Source organism: Myotis nattereri (assembly GCF_964212035.1).
Source record: "Myotis nattereri genome assembly, chromosome: 17".
Taxonomy (NCBI): Eukaryota; Metazoa; Chordata; class Mammalia; order Chiroptera; family Vespertilionidae; genus Myotis; species Myotis nattereri.
The window spans coordinates 10990314-11005148 of record NC_138092.1 but is presented as its reverse complement, the minus strand read 5'-3'; the positions used below and the strand labels follow the sequence as shown (position 1 = coordinate 11005148).

The following is a 14835-nucleotide window of genomic DNA, read 5'->3' as shown; positions in this document are numbered from 1 at the left end:
TGTGCTGCCTCCTTGTGAGCCGTGTGGGAAGGAACGCCGGTCACGAATTCTTTGTCCCAACCACCCCCGCGCGCTGGGACAGCCGTGGCAACTGCAGTGGCACCTTGGAATGTGCAGAACCGCTCGTCACAGGCTACACACATCGCACCTATTCTGCACCAAGTCATGTCTTTCTCTAAAATTAGAGGTTTTAAAACAAATACCAAAAAAAACTGAAAAGGATTTTTTCAATTAAACAATGAAATGGGAATGAGCTGAGTGTAGCAGAGGATGGGGGCCAGATCATAAAGGGTCTCATAAGCCGGCTTAAGAAGTGTGAACTTTATTGCGTCAGTGGGGAGGTTTGGAAGCATTTTAAACAGAAAAGTAACATGACCCATTTATTATTTGCTTGTTAGAGGCTGTATGACTCGTTGCAATCTGGCTCGTAGGATATACTGAAGACTGGTTGTGCCAGGCTCTGCTGGGGTTGCCTGCCCACCGCCTCCTGGTTCTTCCTTGCCAGCTGAACATGCCCACGTCACTTTCCCAGCCTCCCGTGCAGGTAAAGCATACATCTGTGACCCCGTCCTGGCTCATGGGACCTGAGAGGGAAGGCGGCTGGGAGGATTCTGAAAAGGGTTTTCCTGTCTAATAAAAAGATGCATCAGGAGAAATGCCCACCTCCTTTCTAAATGTGGTCAGGTTTGCATGTGATGCCTGGAGCTGCCGCCATGGAAAGGGAAAGGCCAATCCCTCAGGGATGGCAGAGCAGGAAGATGGAAATGATGACCTCATAGAGCCATAAATAGCCACATTCCCCTGGAGATAACAGGTGCTTGTTGTTGAAGCCACTTTTATTTGAATATTCGGTTCCTTGGATCCTAAAGCATTTCAACGGAAAGAACCATGAATAAAAGCACCACAGATTTGTGTGGTGTATAGAACATATTAAAAAGAGACACTCCCAGATATTTATCCTCCTATATAATAAAAACCTAATATGCTAAGTGTTTGACCGTTCATTCAACTGTTTGACCAGTCGTTATGACATGCTCTGATCACCAGGGGGCAGATGTTCCGACCGGTAGGTTAGCTTGCTGCTGGGGTCCAGCGGATCAGGACTGGTCGAGACTGGCCGGACACACCCTGGAGCCCTCCCGCGGTCCCTCCCTGGCCCCAATCAGTAGTGCACGGGTGGGGTACCTCAGCCTGGCTTGCGCCCTCTTGCAATCTGGGACCCCTCAGGGGATGGTGGAGAGCCAGTTTCGGCCCGATCCCCGTGCGCCAGGCCGAGGGACTCCACTGTTGCACAAATCTGTGGACCAGGCCTCTAGTTTGAAATAAATGAGCCTCTTGAAATTGGAAATAATCTACCATATTAACTGCTCACTGAACATTTTGGGTGCTCAAGCAAGAAACCATACAACTTCTGAGACGACATGTCTTGTTCTTTTCTCTATCTGAAATTATTATTCCTCATTTTCTTCTCTGATTTGCACATTTCCCCTAAAAATCACTGGAAACGCCCTCTTCTCTTGAAGGAAGTCATGGCAGCCGACGCACATTGTATGAGAAGAATCTCAGCTTGGTGTAAACAACAAAAGATTTGCAAGTTCCAGAGTTTGGGGCAACGATATGGAATCACAAAATTCTACAGGTGAGAGAAACCTTGCAGAGAGAAGCCTTTGCAGTAACACACACAGGCTGAATACAGGTAAACCCAGAACATCTGGTTAGGGCTCCTTAAGACCATTAACAGCAACGATCTCCCAGCCTGAACTCTTACGTCAGCTGCAGGCAACTCCTCAGCAAGTCCTCCTGGTTCCCTGCGAAGGAAGCCCCATCGGGTTCCAGGCACAGGTCGGGGTCCTCCCGCTCCCACTGGGGGTCCTCTCCTTCATTGCAGGAAGTCTCAACCCAGGGCTGGCGCTGAGATTTCACCCATCCAACCTTCATCCTCGGGCTGCTTACAGTTATTGGGGGAACTCGCGACTTTTCCACATGCAAACAATTTAAAAACACAAGTGAGAAGCACGACTGCGCGATAGGGAGCTGGACCTGCCAGGTGGGACTGGCGAAGGCAGCTGCTTTGGTCAGCCCGTGTCTCTCCCTCCCCGCCCCCCCCCCCCCCCATTCACCCCGCAAGCAAACACTGGCTCAGCGCCACCAGCAGGGCCGGGCGGGCCTTTGGCGAGGGTCTCGTCGCCGCCCTGACAGGTGCGGACCCCTAGCCCGCGCGGTGACCAGCCCAGGTGGAGCGGCCCGCGAGGATGCGGGGCGGGCGGGGCTCCCCGCGGGCACCGGCGCGGGAGGGGGGAGGCCGGGCGGGCGGGGCGGCAGCGCACCTGCGGGGCGGGCGGGGCGGGCGGGGCGGGAGCCAGGTGGCCGGGAGCACCCGCCCGGCCGGCGGCAGCAGGAAGCGGAGGCAGCGCGGCCTCGGCGGGCGCTCCTCCTGCTCGAGCCTCGCGGAGCAGCCCCGGGAGGCGGGAGCCCGCGCCGGAGCGAGACCCGATGGCAGGCCCCGGGGGCGCCGCCCTGGACGAGCTGTCCCGGAACTTCACGTACGGGGCGCTGGGCGCCGGCAACGGCTCCTTGTCGGGCGCCTGGTACCGCAGGAACCAGGTAAGGGCCGCCGCCCGGTGCGCACCCGCGCGGGCCCCGCCTCGGCGCCCCCCCCCCCCCCCCCCGCCAGCTCTCAGCCCGCGGTCCACGTGGACCCGCCGCCCCGATGTTTGCGCACGCTGACGTCACTGCCCTCGGGTGGGAGAGCGGGCGGGGGCGGGGTACCCCCGGCTTCCATCCCTGGGCACCAGTCACCCCCAGTCACTGGCGGCGGGGGGGGGGGTGGGGGGTCGCAGATCCGCGGCTCTGACCTGCGCACGTCATTCCTGGGCCGCTGGGTCCAGAACAGTCCGCCGCTCCTCCCGGAAGGGTTCTTGGGGCGCGGGGTGAATCCTCCTCCACCCGTACCCCCCAGGATCGTGTCACAGTTAACGACAGGGACAGCCCCTGCTCAGAAGCAGGGGACGCATGAGGGCCCCCGCGCAGGCGCCCCGCGTGTGCGTTCCCAGAGCCTGTGCCGCTCCCCGTGTCCGCGCGCAGCACCGTGCCCTGGGGGGCACTTGCCTGGCACCCCCCTTCTTTCTCACCGGCCCTTTAGGAGCACTGCCAGCCCGAACAACACCCGTTTCCGCTGCAGATAAACACTTAACAACAGCCACGGGCTTGGAGCTGCCCTGTACCTTGGGGCTCGGTTTAAGGTCAGGAAAAGGGCTCCGCGGGCCCTGCTCTGGCCGCGTTCATCCTCTTTCTAGTAAGTGATCGGAGAGGGTGCATGGCAGGCTTCCGTGTTACTTTGTTCCGGTTCTTTAACAAATCCGTGGGCCCTTTTATTTTACCACAATAGAGTCACAAAATATTTGTTGCTGCTGGTCTAAAAAGCAGGGTTTTTTAAAACCAATAAGCAAATGTCTAGGATCCTTTTATGCATAAAAAGCGTTTTGAATGTCGGCTTCTTGAAATGTTGAAATGTCATTTTCAAAAATTTAACACAAGATTATTTATGTAAAGACAAAGTAAGCATGTGCACCGTAGCTTTCCACTGAGGGGGGAGCGTTGCTTTAAGTCTTACCACAAAATATACTCAAACAGGAAAATTGTGGGGCCCCAGCGCCTCTTGATTACTGTATGTAACCTATTCCCTGTCGTCTTCCTTCTCACAGGAGTTAGAAAATGGCTTTCTATGGGGAGTCCTTTGAGCATATGTTATATTATGCTAAAGCTAGTAGATGTTATGAGTGTGTTACAAAGTGCTTATGCGAGAAGCACTCCCAGTAAGAGTTTAGGAATGGCTTTTTCTCTTTTAGTAAAGAAATTGCAGTGTTAAGTACCTGTGAGCTACCATGGCATCATCCAAAACAGGAGACACCATTGTTTTCACAGTGGAAACGGCTGTCGTCATTAATTTTCCTTTATTTAATGTTTCCTGGAATTCAAGACTGTCTTGGCTTTCTGACGCCTGACTACAGATGACCATGTGACATAAATGTGAGATTTGGTTTGCAACTCTTGACTTGCCTTTGACGATATATTTATACAGGTTAGAAAGGCTATATCCAAAGTATGCTAATTGAAATGACTCAGCTGACATTTAAACTATAGCAAGTTTGAGGTAAGACCATATCCCATTATTGTGCAAATTTAGGCTGTCTTATAAGACTGTCATAGTTTACCCTTTCAGTAATTGCATTTGTTTTTAAGCAAAAGTAAAAATTGATTTCTTTATTCATTTGGCCAACATTTTATTGAATGCCTCTAGTGCTGGCCAGGCCAATAAAAGTAAAATGGAGTTTAATTTTTCTTTTCCTTCTTTCTTTTTTTTTTTGACCTGACTTAAAATAGAAGGCTGAAAATGAGGGTGGCTGAAGAAAAACAAAATGTGAAATAAAACTTTAGGACTCCCACACTCAAAATTAGCCTTGGTTACTGGAAAGCCAGCGTTTAATCAGTTTTATCACAACTTAAATATTTGGACAGTGTCTGTTGACTGATAGCCCCGCTGTCTGCATCTCTCCAGTGATAACCATCAGATCTGATTGATTAACCTCACTCCTAGAAAAAGACCAACTCCCCTGAAACAATTTTCTATAAGAGATGAATAGCAGAAAGTAGTAGTAGGGTAAAAAGTAGTTGTGGGGAAGATGTTTTGAGGAGCCAGGGAAGTGAGGCCTGGCTATAAAGCAGCCGTGGGCAAACTACGGCCCTCGGGCTGGATCCGGCCCGTTTGAAATGAATAAAACTAAAAAAAAAAAAAAAAAAAAAAAAAGACCGTACCCTTTTACGTAATGATGTTTACTTTGAATTTATATTAGTTCACACAAACACTCCATCCATGCTTTTGTTCCGGCCCTCCGGTCCAGTTTAAGAACCCATTGTGGCCCTCGAGTCAAAAAGTTTGCCCACCCCTGCTGTAAAGTGTGGATGCAGTAGAGTTCTACAAAGATATTTTATTTATGTCTGAGCCACAAGTTTTCAGTATAAAAGGACAATGTTTCTAAAATGGTTATTGCGCTCCCTGCTTTGTACAAAGCACTGTAAGGATATTCAGCATACAGTAGTCTCCCTCCATCCTGTGGGGCTATGTTCCAGGACCCCCAGTGAATGCCTCAAACCACAGATAGTACCGAATCCTTGATATACGATGTTTTTTCCTATACATACATGCCTGTGATAAAGTTTAATTTATAAACTAAACACAGTCAGAGATAAACAGTAGCATAGCAGAATAGGACAATTGTATCAATATACTTTGGCATTAAAAGTTATGTGATTGTGGTCACTTTCTCAAAATATCTTATTGTAACTACCCCTTACTTGAAATAAATGGCGTGGTGTCACAGGTTCGGGCAATCCCTTGCTGAAGTCTTCCTAGAGCAGTGGTTCTCAACCTTGGCTGCACATTAGAATCACCTGGGAATCTTGTTAAAATCCTGATTTCTGGGCCTCATCCTCCGGAAATTCTGTTTCTTTGTTACTAATGTTGTGGCCTCACCCCTTAACAAAGAAACAGAATTTCCAGAGGATGAGGCCCAGAAATCAGGATTTTAAAAAGATTCCCAGGTGATTCCAATGTGCAGCCACGGTTGAGAACCACTGTTCTAGCAACACTTGGCCCTCTTTCCCACGTGGTAACCGTGAGCTGGAGTTGACAGTTTAGAACAGCTGTGCTCCCCACGTAAGCCTCCATCTTTGCTCTCATTCTTGGACCTATTGGCCCTGTCGGCAGTTTGCAGCCAGTGTTAGAGACCGTTGTCTGTTCTTCGCCGTTGACTGGCTGAGTGTTCTTGGGCAAGTCACTCTGAGCTTCACTTTCTTTCCCTGTAAAACTAGGTTTGAAATAGTTCTCCAGGCCCCAAATACTAAACCTCCCTAGCCGGTTTGGCTCAGTGGGTAGAGCATCAGCCTGCGGACTGCAGGGTCCTGGGCTTGATTCTGGTCAAGGGCACATGCCTCGGTTGCAGGCTTGATCCCCAGCCCTGGTCAGGGTGCATGCAGGAGGCAACCAGTCGATGTGTCTCTCTCATCCTTGATATCTCTCTCTCTCTCCCTCCCTCTCCCTTCCTCTCTGAAATCAATAAAAATATATTTTAAAAACTAAAATAAAAAATTAATGCCAAATCAGCAAGGTTCTAGAGGGGATAGAAGAATGTGGGAAATAATGTGAAGGAGTGTGCTACTGGTTCTTTAAGTTTATGCATAGCATATTGCTAAATATATAAATTCACAGGAACATTGTCAAAAGGTTCATGCTGCATAGGGTGAATGGAAATTCAGAATTTTTGATGTCCTGTATTTGAACTTTTGATTTTCAATGACTTGAATTGTTAAAGTCAACATGTTTCAAGGAAAACTGATACAACTTGGCAGGGAAGAGGCAGAGCAAGGAGACTGACATTTGCTATGCATTTACTGTGTGACCCTTTATAGCCATTATCTCATTGGAGCTCCCAACAACCTCGTAAGGTACATATTATCCTCACTGCTCATGTCGGGAAACTTGTGTTAAATAACTTGCCTCAAGTTCTTACAGCAAGTAGGTTTAACTGCAAAGCTATTTTTATTCCATGCCTGAAGGCCATTGCTTAGAAACTACAGCTTGAAAAGAATGTGGTGGTGAGAGTAAATGGGGGAGGCGGGGAGTGAATATGGCTTTTCACAATGTTCTAAAAAAAAAAAAAAATGGCGTTAGTTTCATATCGCCCCTTTATTGATTTTGCTTTCCCTCCATCTATCTCTTTTCTGCTGGTAGCTGCATCTTACTGTCTCTTAAAGAAAGAAAAGTGCCAAAACTTACAAATAATCGAAGGGCCAGGTACAGGTTGCTGAACCTCTCCATTTCCTTCCCAAGAAAAATCCCTTTTTTGGTTTTCTTTTAATATTCTTTTTTTGCCTTATGTATATAGCATGCGCATCCCCTTTACCCAATATTCTGTGAGATGTGTGTATAAGGCAGCAAGAAGAGGGAAGAAAGAAACGGATTACCTCAAAGCAACTCTGTCAGAGCTTTTGTAATAACAATGAGAACCCCCTGGTTCTAGTTAGAGGAGTGGAGTTTTAATGCGCGTGTGGGGTTTGGCAGACCAGGTGTTTGCATTTAAATCGACCTGCTAGCCTCTTTATGGCTTGGTTCATATGAACTAGTATGAATATTGGCATTGATGCAATCAGAAAAATTGAGGCTAGGGGCAGCTTTGCCAGTTCATGGGTTTACAAGACTCAGTTTCCTCATAAATCATGTTTACAAGAAAAACAAAGGGAGAGAATGAATGGAGAGAGAACCTGTAGATTAAAATGGACCGAACTGACCCACTTGTAATTTTTTGAGGTACCGCCATACCGCTTTCCACGGTGGCTGCAGCAATCTGCATTCCCACCAGCAGTGCACGAGGGTTCTCTTAGTGATTCCACTTCTGGAATCCGAAGAAACGTGAAGCGCTAATTTGAAAGGATATACCCACCCCTACGTTCATTGTGGATTATTTACAATAGCCAAGATTTGGAAGCAGCCCAAGTGCCCATCAGTAAATGAGTGGTTAAAAAAGTTGTACATTTACAAATTGGACTACTACTTAGCCATAAAAAAAGAGGACATTTTGCCTTTCATGATTGCATGAGTGAGAGTATTGTAATACCTGGAGGGTATTATGCTAAGTGAAGTAAGCCAGTCAGAGAAAGACAAGTACCATATGATTTCACTTATATGTGGAATCTAATGAACAAAATAAACTAACAAAATAGGAACAGACTCACAGATACAGAGAACAGACTGACAGCTGTCAGAAGGGTGTGGGTAGGGGGGGTGGCTGATAAAAGGGAAAGGATTAAGCAACAAACAAACACTTCATAGACAGAAAACTGTGTGGTGATTAACCAGAGGGGAAGAGGGGTAGGAAGAGGTAGGAGAAGTAAAGAAGGGATAAATGGTGATGGAAGGAAACTTGACTTTTGGTGGTGAACACACAATACAACATACAGATGATGTAGTATAGAATTGTACCCCTGAGACCTATATAATTTTATTAACCAATGTCACCCCAATAAATTCAATTTAAAAATAATAACTAAATAAAAATATATTAAAAAATAAAACAAATGAACTAAAATAGACCTATCAGTTCAATCAGAAAAAAAGACAACCTTCAATTGCAGTATTTCGGGATGCAGACTTGGGTGATAGAACTATAAGGAAAAGCAATGGAGCGATGGCCATAAAGTCAGGCCAGTGGTTCCTTTAAGGAAGGGGGAGAATGTGATGAGATGGGGCCAAGGGAGGGCCTTGGATGGATGCCCAATTCCTGTTTCTTGATCTGGATAGTGTTATAAAGGTGTTTGCCTTATAACAATTCCTCTATATCATTCTCCTTGCAGTTGTCTGTATCTATTCTACAATAATGTTAGCCTTGCTATGACTGTTCAGCTCACATGTTTTATCCAGATCGTGTGGGAAATGCTATGCCGTATTTATTTTATTTGCTTATGAGAATTATTTAAATAATTTCTGTTTTAAATGTTGGCGATGGTTCAAATTGGCATTTGAGAGCTTACCATGGCAAGAATGACATTCACCTAAGATATCCTTTTTGTTCTTGTCTTCTGCAGTTTTAAAAGCTCAGTCTTTGTACTGAATGTGTTAGCAAGTTTCTTCATTTCCCCTGCTTGAAGCTTTCTCTACTGAAATTACAATGATAATAACACTACATACCTATAGAGATGGTGTAGGAATAAAATAAGAGGATGCATGTCAAATACTTAGCAAAGTGCTATGCACACAGAGAGCACTCAATGAGCACTAGCTACTAGTAATAGATTGCAGTCCTCCTAGATTATAAGAAATGTCATAAAATGTGTAGTACTTCTAATAATTAGTAATTGGTCTTAGCTCATTACAAGTGGACATAAGAGAAAATGTATCAGTTATTTGATGAGATGTTGCTTTCTTGAATCTAAAATCACTGCTTTCTCTATACCTCATACCTTTCTCACTCCCTTTGATATTTGCCTCCCCTTCACTCTTCAGATGTATTCACATTCCAGAACACTTCCTAATTAATTTTCTAATTGGAAAACGTGTCTTGAAATACTAAAGCAAGGGTTCTCCACTTGCCTTTTACCACTTTCCAGGCCTCTGGGTTGGGGATATGAGAACAGCTGACATATATTGGTGGCAGTAGTGGGATCACATCTTCAGACACCAACTGTAGTTCAGCCCCCCAGTACGACCAGCACCCCTAGCCTGGGAAGGTTCATACAGTGTTAGTATTAAGACTTTGATGCCATTTATTTTAGCTTGGGTGTTTTTTTATTCTGAAAGTCCAACATTCCTCTATTCAGTTTATACCTTTTTTGTTTGTTTTGTTTTTGTTAATCCTCACCTGAGGATATTTTTTTCCATTGCTTTTTCAGAGAGAGAAAGGAAGGGAAGGAGAAAGAGAGAGACAGAGAGATCTATGTGAGAGAGAGACATCAATTGGTTGCCTCCTACACACACTCTGACTAGGCCAGGGAATGAGCCTGCCACCTAGGTATGTGTCCTTGACTGAAAGGGAAACCTCAACCCTTTGGTGCACAGGCCAGTGCTCTACCACTGAGTCACACTGGCCAGGGCCAGTTTATAACTTTTATAACCCGCCCCTGTGTTCCGTCCGACAGATTTAAATTTTACCCAGTCTATCCTGAGTCATGAGAGTGTCATAATTGCCTGGGGACTGGCAGCTAACACTCCACTGCTCCTCCACATAACTCTCACCATGTGCACACCTGTGAGGCGTTTGCCTCACCTTGTCACATCCCTGGAACTTTGGTCACTCCCAGCGCGGCTGACATATGGTTAGTTATGCACTCCGCACCTCACTGACGATTGTGTTTGTCCTGGCATGACTCCTCAGAGACCCGCCCTGGCCTTGGCAGGCCGTAAAGAGCGCTGCCTAAAATGAACGTCCTGCTGCCTGCAGACACACTGGTGTCTTAAATCACCTACTCTGCACCTCACAAATTGTTTCTTCTTTCCATAACTTGGACCACCGGCCTTCCTTCTTTAGCTTGCAGTGGGAGTCCATCTTTCTTCTGGCCTTTGTACTTGGCTTCCCTACCAAGAATGCTTTGTAAGTTAAGAGGCTTAATTTGCAAGTCACAGAAAACCTAACATTTAACATTAACTGGCTTAAATAATCAAAGAGATTCATCCATTTGGATGACATAAAAGGCCAGAAGAAATACGGGTTCACATAAGCCTTGATTCAGAGGCTTTAACAGTTTCTCATTCTCCTCCTCAACCTTTGTTCCTCGGGGCTGTGGATCCCATGTTTAGGAGGCTTGTTGCTCTACCCTACATTTTCCAGAAGAGAAAACTCAACTTTCTCAACCTACTTGGGCTTTAGCCTGACTAAACGAGGTTAGGTCCACGTCCTTTCCTGTACCAGTCACCACGGCTAGACTTACCTAGACTTACTGGGCTTGGTGTCCCAAAGAACATGGGAACCCTTGGGAAGGGCTGATGAAAGGGTCCTGTAACCAAAAGAAAGAGATACCACGTGGCCCTAATGCAGAGCCCACCAGTGGGCTTCATTCCTCCCATGGATGAATGTCTTCTTGGGCAACTCTCAGGTGAACACCCCTCCCAACTCACCTGTGGCCTTCCCTCTGTATCCTGTCTCACAGGAGCAACCCCTGAAATGCAGCTCTGTGTTTAGCCTTCCTTGTCCTTGTGAGGGGACGTGAGCCATAATCTCCTTCAAAACATATAGGATCAAGTTCTAAAACATTTTTGCTAACATCATCTCTAAGCAGTGACTTATAAAAGAACTTCTAGAAAGGCCTGTCTTTCCTACTGATGTCAAAGTCAAAGGGATTCGGCTGGCAAAGGCAGTGTCCCTGGCTCAGTCCCTGTCTTGCCTCTACCTGACTAGCAATTTTTCACCGTTAACAACCACCTCTGTAGTAGGCAGGAATCTTTTAAGACATAGTGGATTTAGGAAAAAAGGGATGGTATGTGAGGGCAATGCTGTATCGAGTCCTAGAAGCCATTTAGCGTTGCCAATATCTCATTGAAGTCCAAGGAGAACCCTGTGAATTCTGGGGGGTTCTTTATTACTTTAGGCCAGCGGTTCTCTACCTGTGGGTCGCGACCCCTTTGGGGGTTGAACGACCCTTTCACAGGGGTCGCCTTAGACCATCGGAAAACACATACACAATTACATATTGTTTTTGTGATTAATCACTGTGCTTTAATTATGTTCAATTTGTAACAGTGAAATTGGGGGTCACCACAACATGAGGAACTGTATTAAGGGGTCGCGGTATTAGGAAGGTGGAGAACCACTGCTCTAGGCTCTGGACTTGCAGAGCTCTGAATGTTCCAGAACATTCGTTTGGAAGACAGATGCACCGTGTTCCCTTTTGTCACAGCCCACATGAAGCTTGATAAGCTCATTGACAATAAGGACCTGAATGCAACCAACATTCCCCTCGATACCAATCCTAAGCAGAGAGCCCTTCTCCACAGAGCAGTGTTGGGAAGTGATGTCAAAGAAATCAGAACACATGGACTGTGTCCTCAAAGCGTAGCTACATAATGTGGGAGAGAGAGAAATAGAGAGAGGGGTGGGGGAGGGGGGAAGCATGCTTTAGAAATACTTGAAAAACAACAATTGAAGGACTGGTGTGAAGCTGCCCTCTTATCCGACCTGATGGACGCCTTATGGTAAGCTTCCAGGACTGACATGGTCGTACAGTTATGTAATGGTAAGTAAAAGAGCCAAAGAGGAGGAGGAAATATTGGCATTTACCTTTGGATATGGCAGCCCGAGTCACAGCAGCAGAGAAGCGTGTGGTTCTCTGTGACCACACTTGTAGACCATTTTATTATTCTTGTGAAAGACACATGCAGACCCACGTCACAATCGCCACTCCTAAGTCCTGTGGGTGTCATATGTAGCTTGGCCTTGGAGTGTGTTGGGATGTGGCTGCTGGATCAGTAGGATGTGAGACTTTAGCCAGGAAAGGGGGGCTTGGGGAGAGGAGGTATCATCTTGGCTATAAAGACTGGCCCTTTAGAGGCAACGCAGAGCCCAAGTAACAATGTCCAAGAGGTGCAGGCACCTTGAGCTGGATCCCGGCCTTGCTGTCAGGAAGATCTGGCCTGGTGGGCGGGGAGGGCCACGGGAGCCTGGCAGAGGTCTGTCAGTGAGTGGCAATGCCATGGTCCCTCCCCCAGACTGAGGCAGAAGCTCTCCCAGCGGCTGGGGCCTGACACGGACAATAGAGTTCAGTCTCCAGGGGGGATGGATCTGGCAAAATCTAGCCAGAGATCAAGGCAGGCATTGCTTTCAAGGGGGACATGTGCTGCAGAAACCCAGACAGGTGTGGGCCAAGACTGGTAACTAAGCCAGCTCACAAGTTTCCAGCCTTAGGGTAGGAAGCCTCTTCCAAACCCCGGGCTGGCCCTGCAGAAGGCAGTCTGCCATCTGCTTCTTTGGAAACAAAAGCTTACAGATTTTTAGAATTATTATGATGACTATGTTCTTACAAAATGTGAAAGTTAGGGGAGCTTATATTGATCTGAATGCAAACAACAGTGTTCAGAATGTCTGTCCTTGTTACAAAGATCCTCTTTCCATTATATGGGATTGATTTGTTTTGTAATAGAACCAAGTTTAAGACTTCCTTAACTGATATCTCACCTTTCTTGACTATTGTTGCTCTCCTTTTAACAAAGTGTTAAAAGCCCCCAAAGGATGTGTTATTAAAGGTATTACTTTTCCCATAAATTTGTTCTGAAACAAAATTTCTCGAGAGCAAAACCCTAATGGCTTCTTAGAAAGCTCGGTAAGGGTTCTTCTCAGTGGAGTTCAGTTTTTAAAAATAATGAATGTACAATTATGTAAGTATATGCGTTCCAGAGTAAAAGAAAAGAAAATCTAATAGTTCTTAATTGTATTGGAAGGCAATATGTTGGGCTTTTTTTTAACCTAGATTTTAAGGTTTATAAAAAAACGGCATGGAACAATAGCATCAATATGCTGTGTTATGTAACCCTGGCCTTCTTTGCTGGCTTTAAATCACCAGATTTGGATTCAGTGTCATGAGACAGTCTCAGGAGAGAAAGGCAATAACCTTACTGTTGTCTGTGTTTATGGATTTGTGTGTGTGTGTGTGTGGGGGGGGGTGTTATGTGTGTGTTTAACTCAGGCACAGACAACAGTACATATTGTGATTAACAAAGGGAATGGAAGTTGAAGAGGGTGAAGACGGGGGGAATAAATGGTGATGGGAGGAGACTTGACTTGGGGTGATGGACACATAATACAACATACAGATGATGTATTATAGAGTGGTACACCTAAAACCGACACAATTTTATTCACTAATGTCACCCCAATAAATTAAGTAAAATTAAAATAAAGGAGCCAACCACAAGAAGGACAATGAAAAAACAACAAACAAAACAACCAACAAAAACAACAACAGAAAGAGAACAACATCAAGGAGAAAATGCCTTAGAGTTTGACTGCAAAGTGGGAAGACACACCTGTCAGAAGTATTAAAATCTTGCATCTATGAAAAGGTTTGAAAACTATTTCACACGGGCACCATCATAGGAATTCATAGATGGATGCTGCGTTGAGCATCTCAAAAGAAAGGGCTAGATTCCAGCCTCCTGAATATCTCCAGAGGAATGTTTTATGGCACGAACTCCAGAGTCTGCAGGCAAAACAGTGAGCTAGCTGTTCCCTGTGCTGGGAATACTCTCCCCTCCTCTTCCCGTAGTGGCTTCTTCCTGGTGCTCCTATCTGAGCTACCTGCTGTCTTCACAGACGCCTTCTTGCACCCTTTATGACATTACTGTATGCTCGTCTTCCAGTTTTTACTAGATGTATTTTCTTGTTCATTTGTTGCTGATCTGTCTCCAAGGAAAGTAAACTACTTGAGAGCAGAGTCTGTCAAACTTGTTCTCTGCCGTATCCCCATAGTTCAGCCGTGTGCAAACTACGGCCCGCGGGCCGGATCTGGCCCGTTTGAAATGAATAAAACTAAAAAAAAAAAAAAAAAAAAAAAGACCGTACCCTTTTATGTAATGATGTTTACTTTGAATTTATATTAGTTCACACAAACACTCCATCCATGCTTTTGTTCCGGCCCTCCGGTCCAGTTTAAGAACCCATTGTGGCCCTCGAGTCAAAACGTTTGCCCACCCCTGCCTTAGTTGGAACTCATAGTTGTAGTAGGTACTCAATAACTATTCCTTGACTAGATGGATGGGTGGGTGGGTGGGTGGATGCATAGATGGATGAACAGACGAATTACGTAAGTAAATAATTAAAAACGAAAGGCAACGACCTTGCAGCATACAATAAGCAAGATAAATTAAAAATCTGTTTGCCTGCCCAGTGGTTGAGCAGTTGGCCTATGAACCAGGAGATCAGGAGGACATGGTTTGATTCCTAGTCAGGGCACATGCTCAGACTGGGGGCTCAATCCCCACTGGTGGCCTGCAGCAGGCAGCCAGTCAATGATTCTCTCTCATCATTGATGTTTTTTTATCTCTCCCTATTCCTCTCTGAAGTCAATAAAAATATATATACATATATATTTTAAATCTGTTCCTGACTGAAATTTTTTCTACTTTTTCACATACGAGATTTTAGTTTTAACTCAGCTTGGGTTAGTGTTGCAGACAACTTAATTACATACAAGGGCAAGGAGATGAGTGGTAAGGATAGTCCAAACCATTCAGTAATCTGAAAAGCATTGCATATTTCAGGTTGTCCTGCTATGAATGTGAATATTGTTACTTCA

General features: G+C 45.7%; 1 protein-coding gene and 1 long non-coding RNA gene across 3 annotated transcripts in view; one reads left to right on the top strand and one right to left on the bottom strand.

Annotated features, from left to right (window-relative positions):
• Window positions 1-301: 301 nt before the first annotated feature.
• On the bottom strand, window positions 302-3129 carry LOC308533351. Its single transcript, XR_013997054.1, has 3 exons — window positions 2856-3129; window positions 1769-1974; window positions 302-863 (listed from the first exon to the last, which is right to left on the bottom strand). It is a non-coding gene; the product is annotated as an uncharacterized lncRNA (long non-coding RNA).
• NIPAL2 (NIPA like domain containing 2) overlaps window positions 2362-14835 on the top strand; it is a 63852-nt gene continuing 51378 nt past the window's right edge. For both annotated transcript variants that reach the window (XM_081111305.1, XM_081111304.1), the window contains exon 1: window positions 2362-2604. In XM_081111305.1, coding sequence (XP_080967431.1) covers window positions 2494-2604 — 111 coding nt within the window. In that variant the 5' untranslated portion in view covers window positions 2362-2493. The remainder of the gene's footprint in view (window positions 2605-14835) is intronic.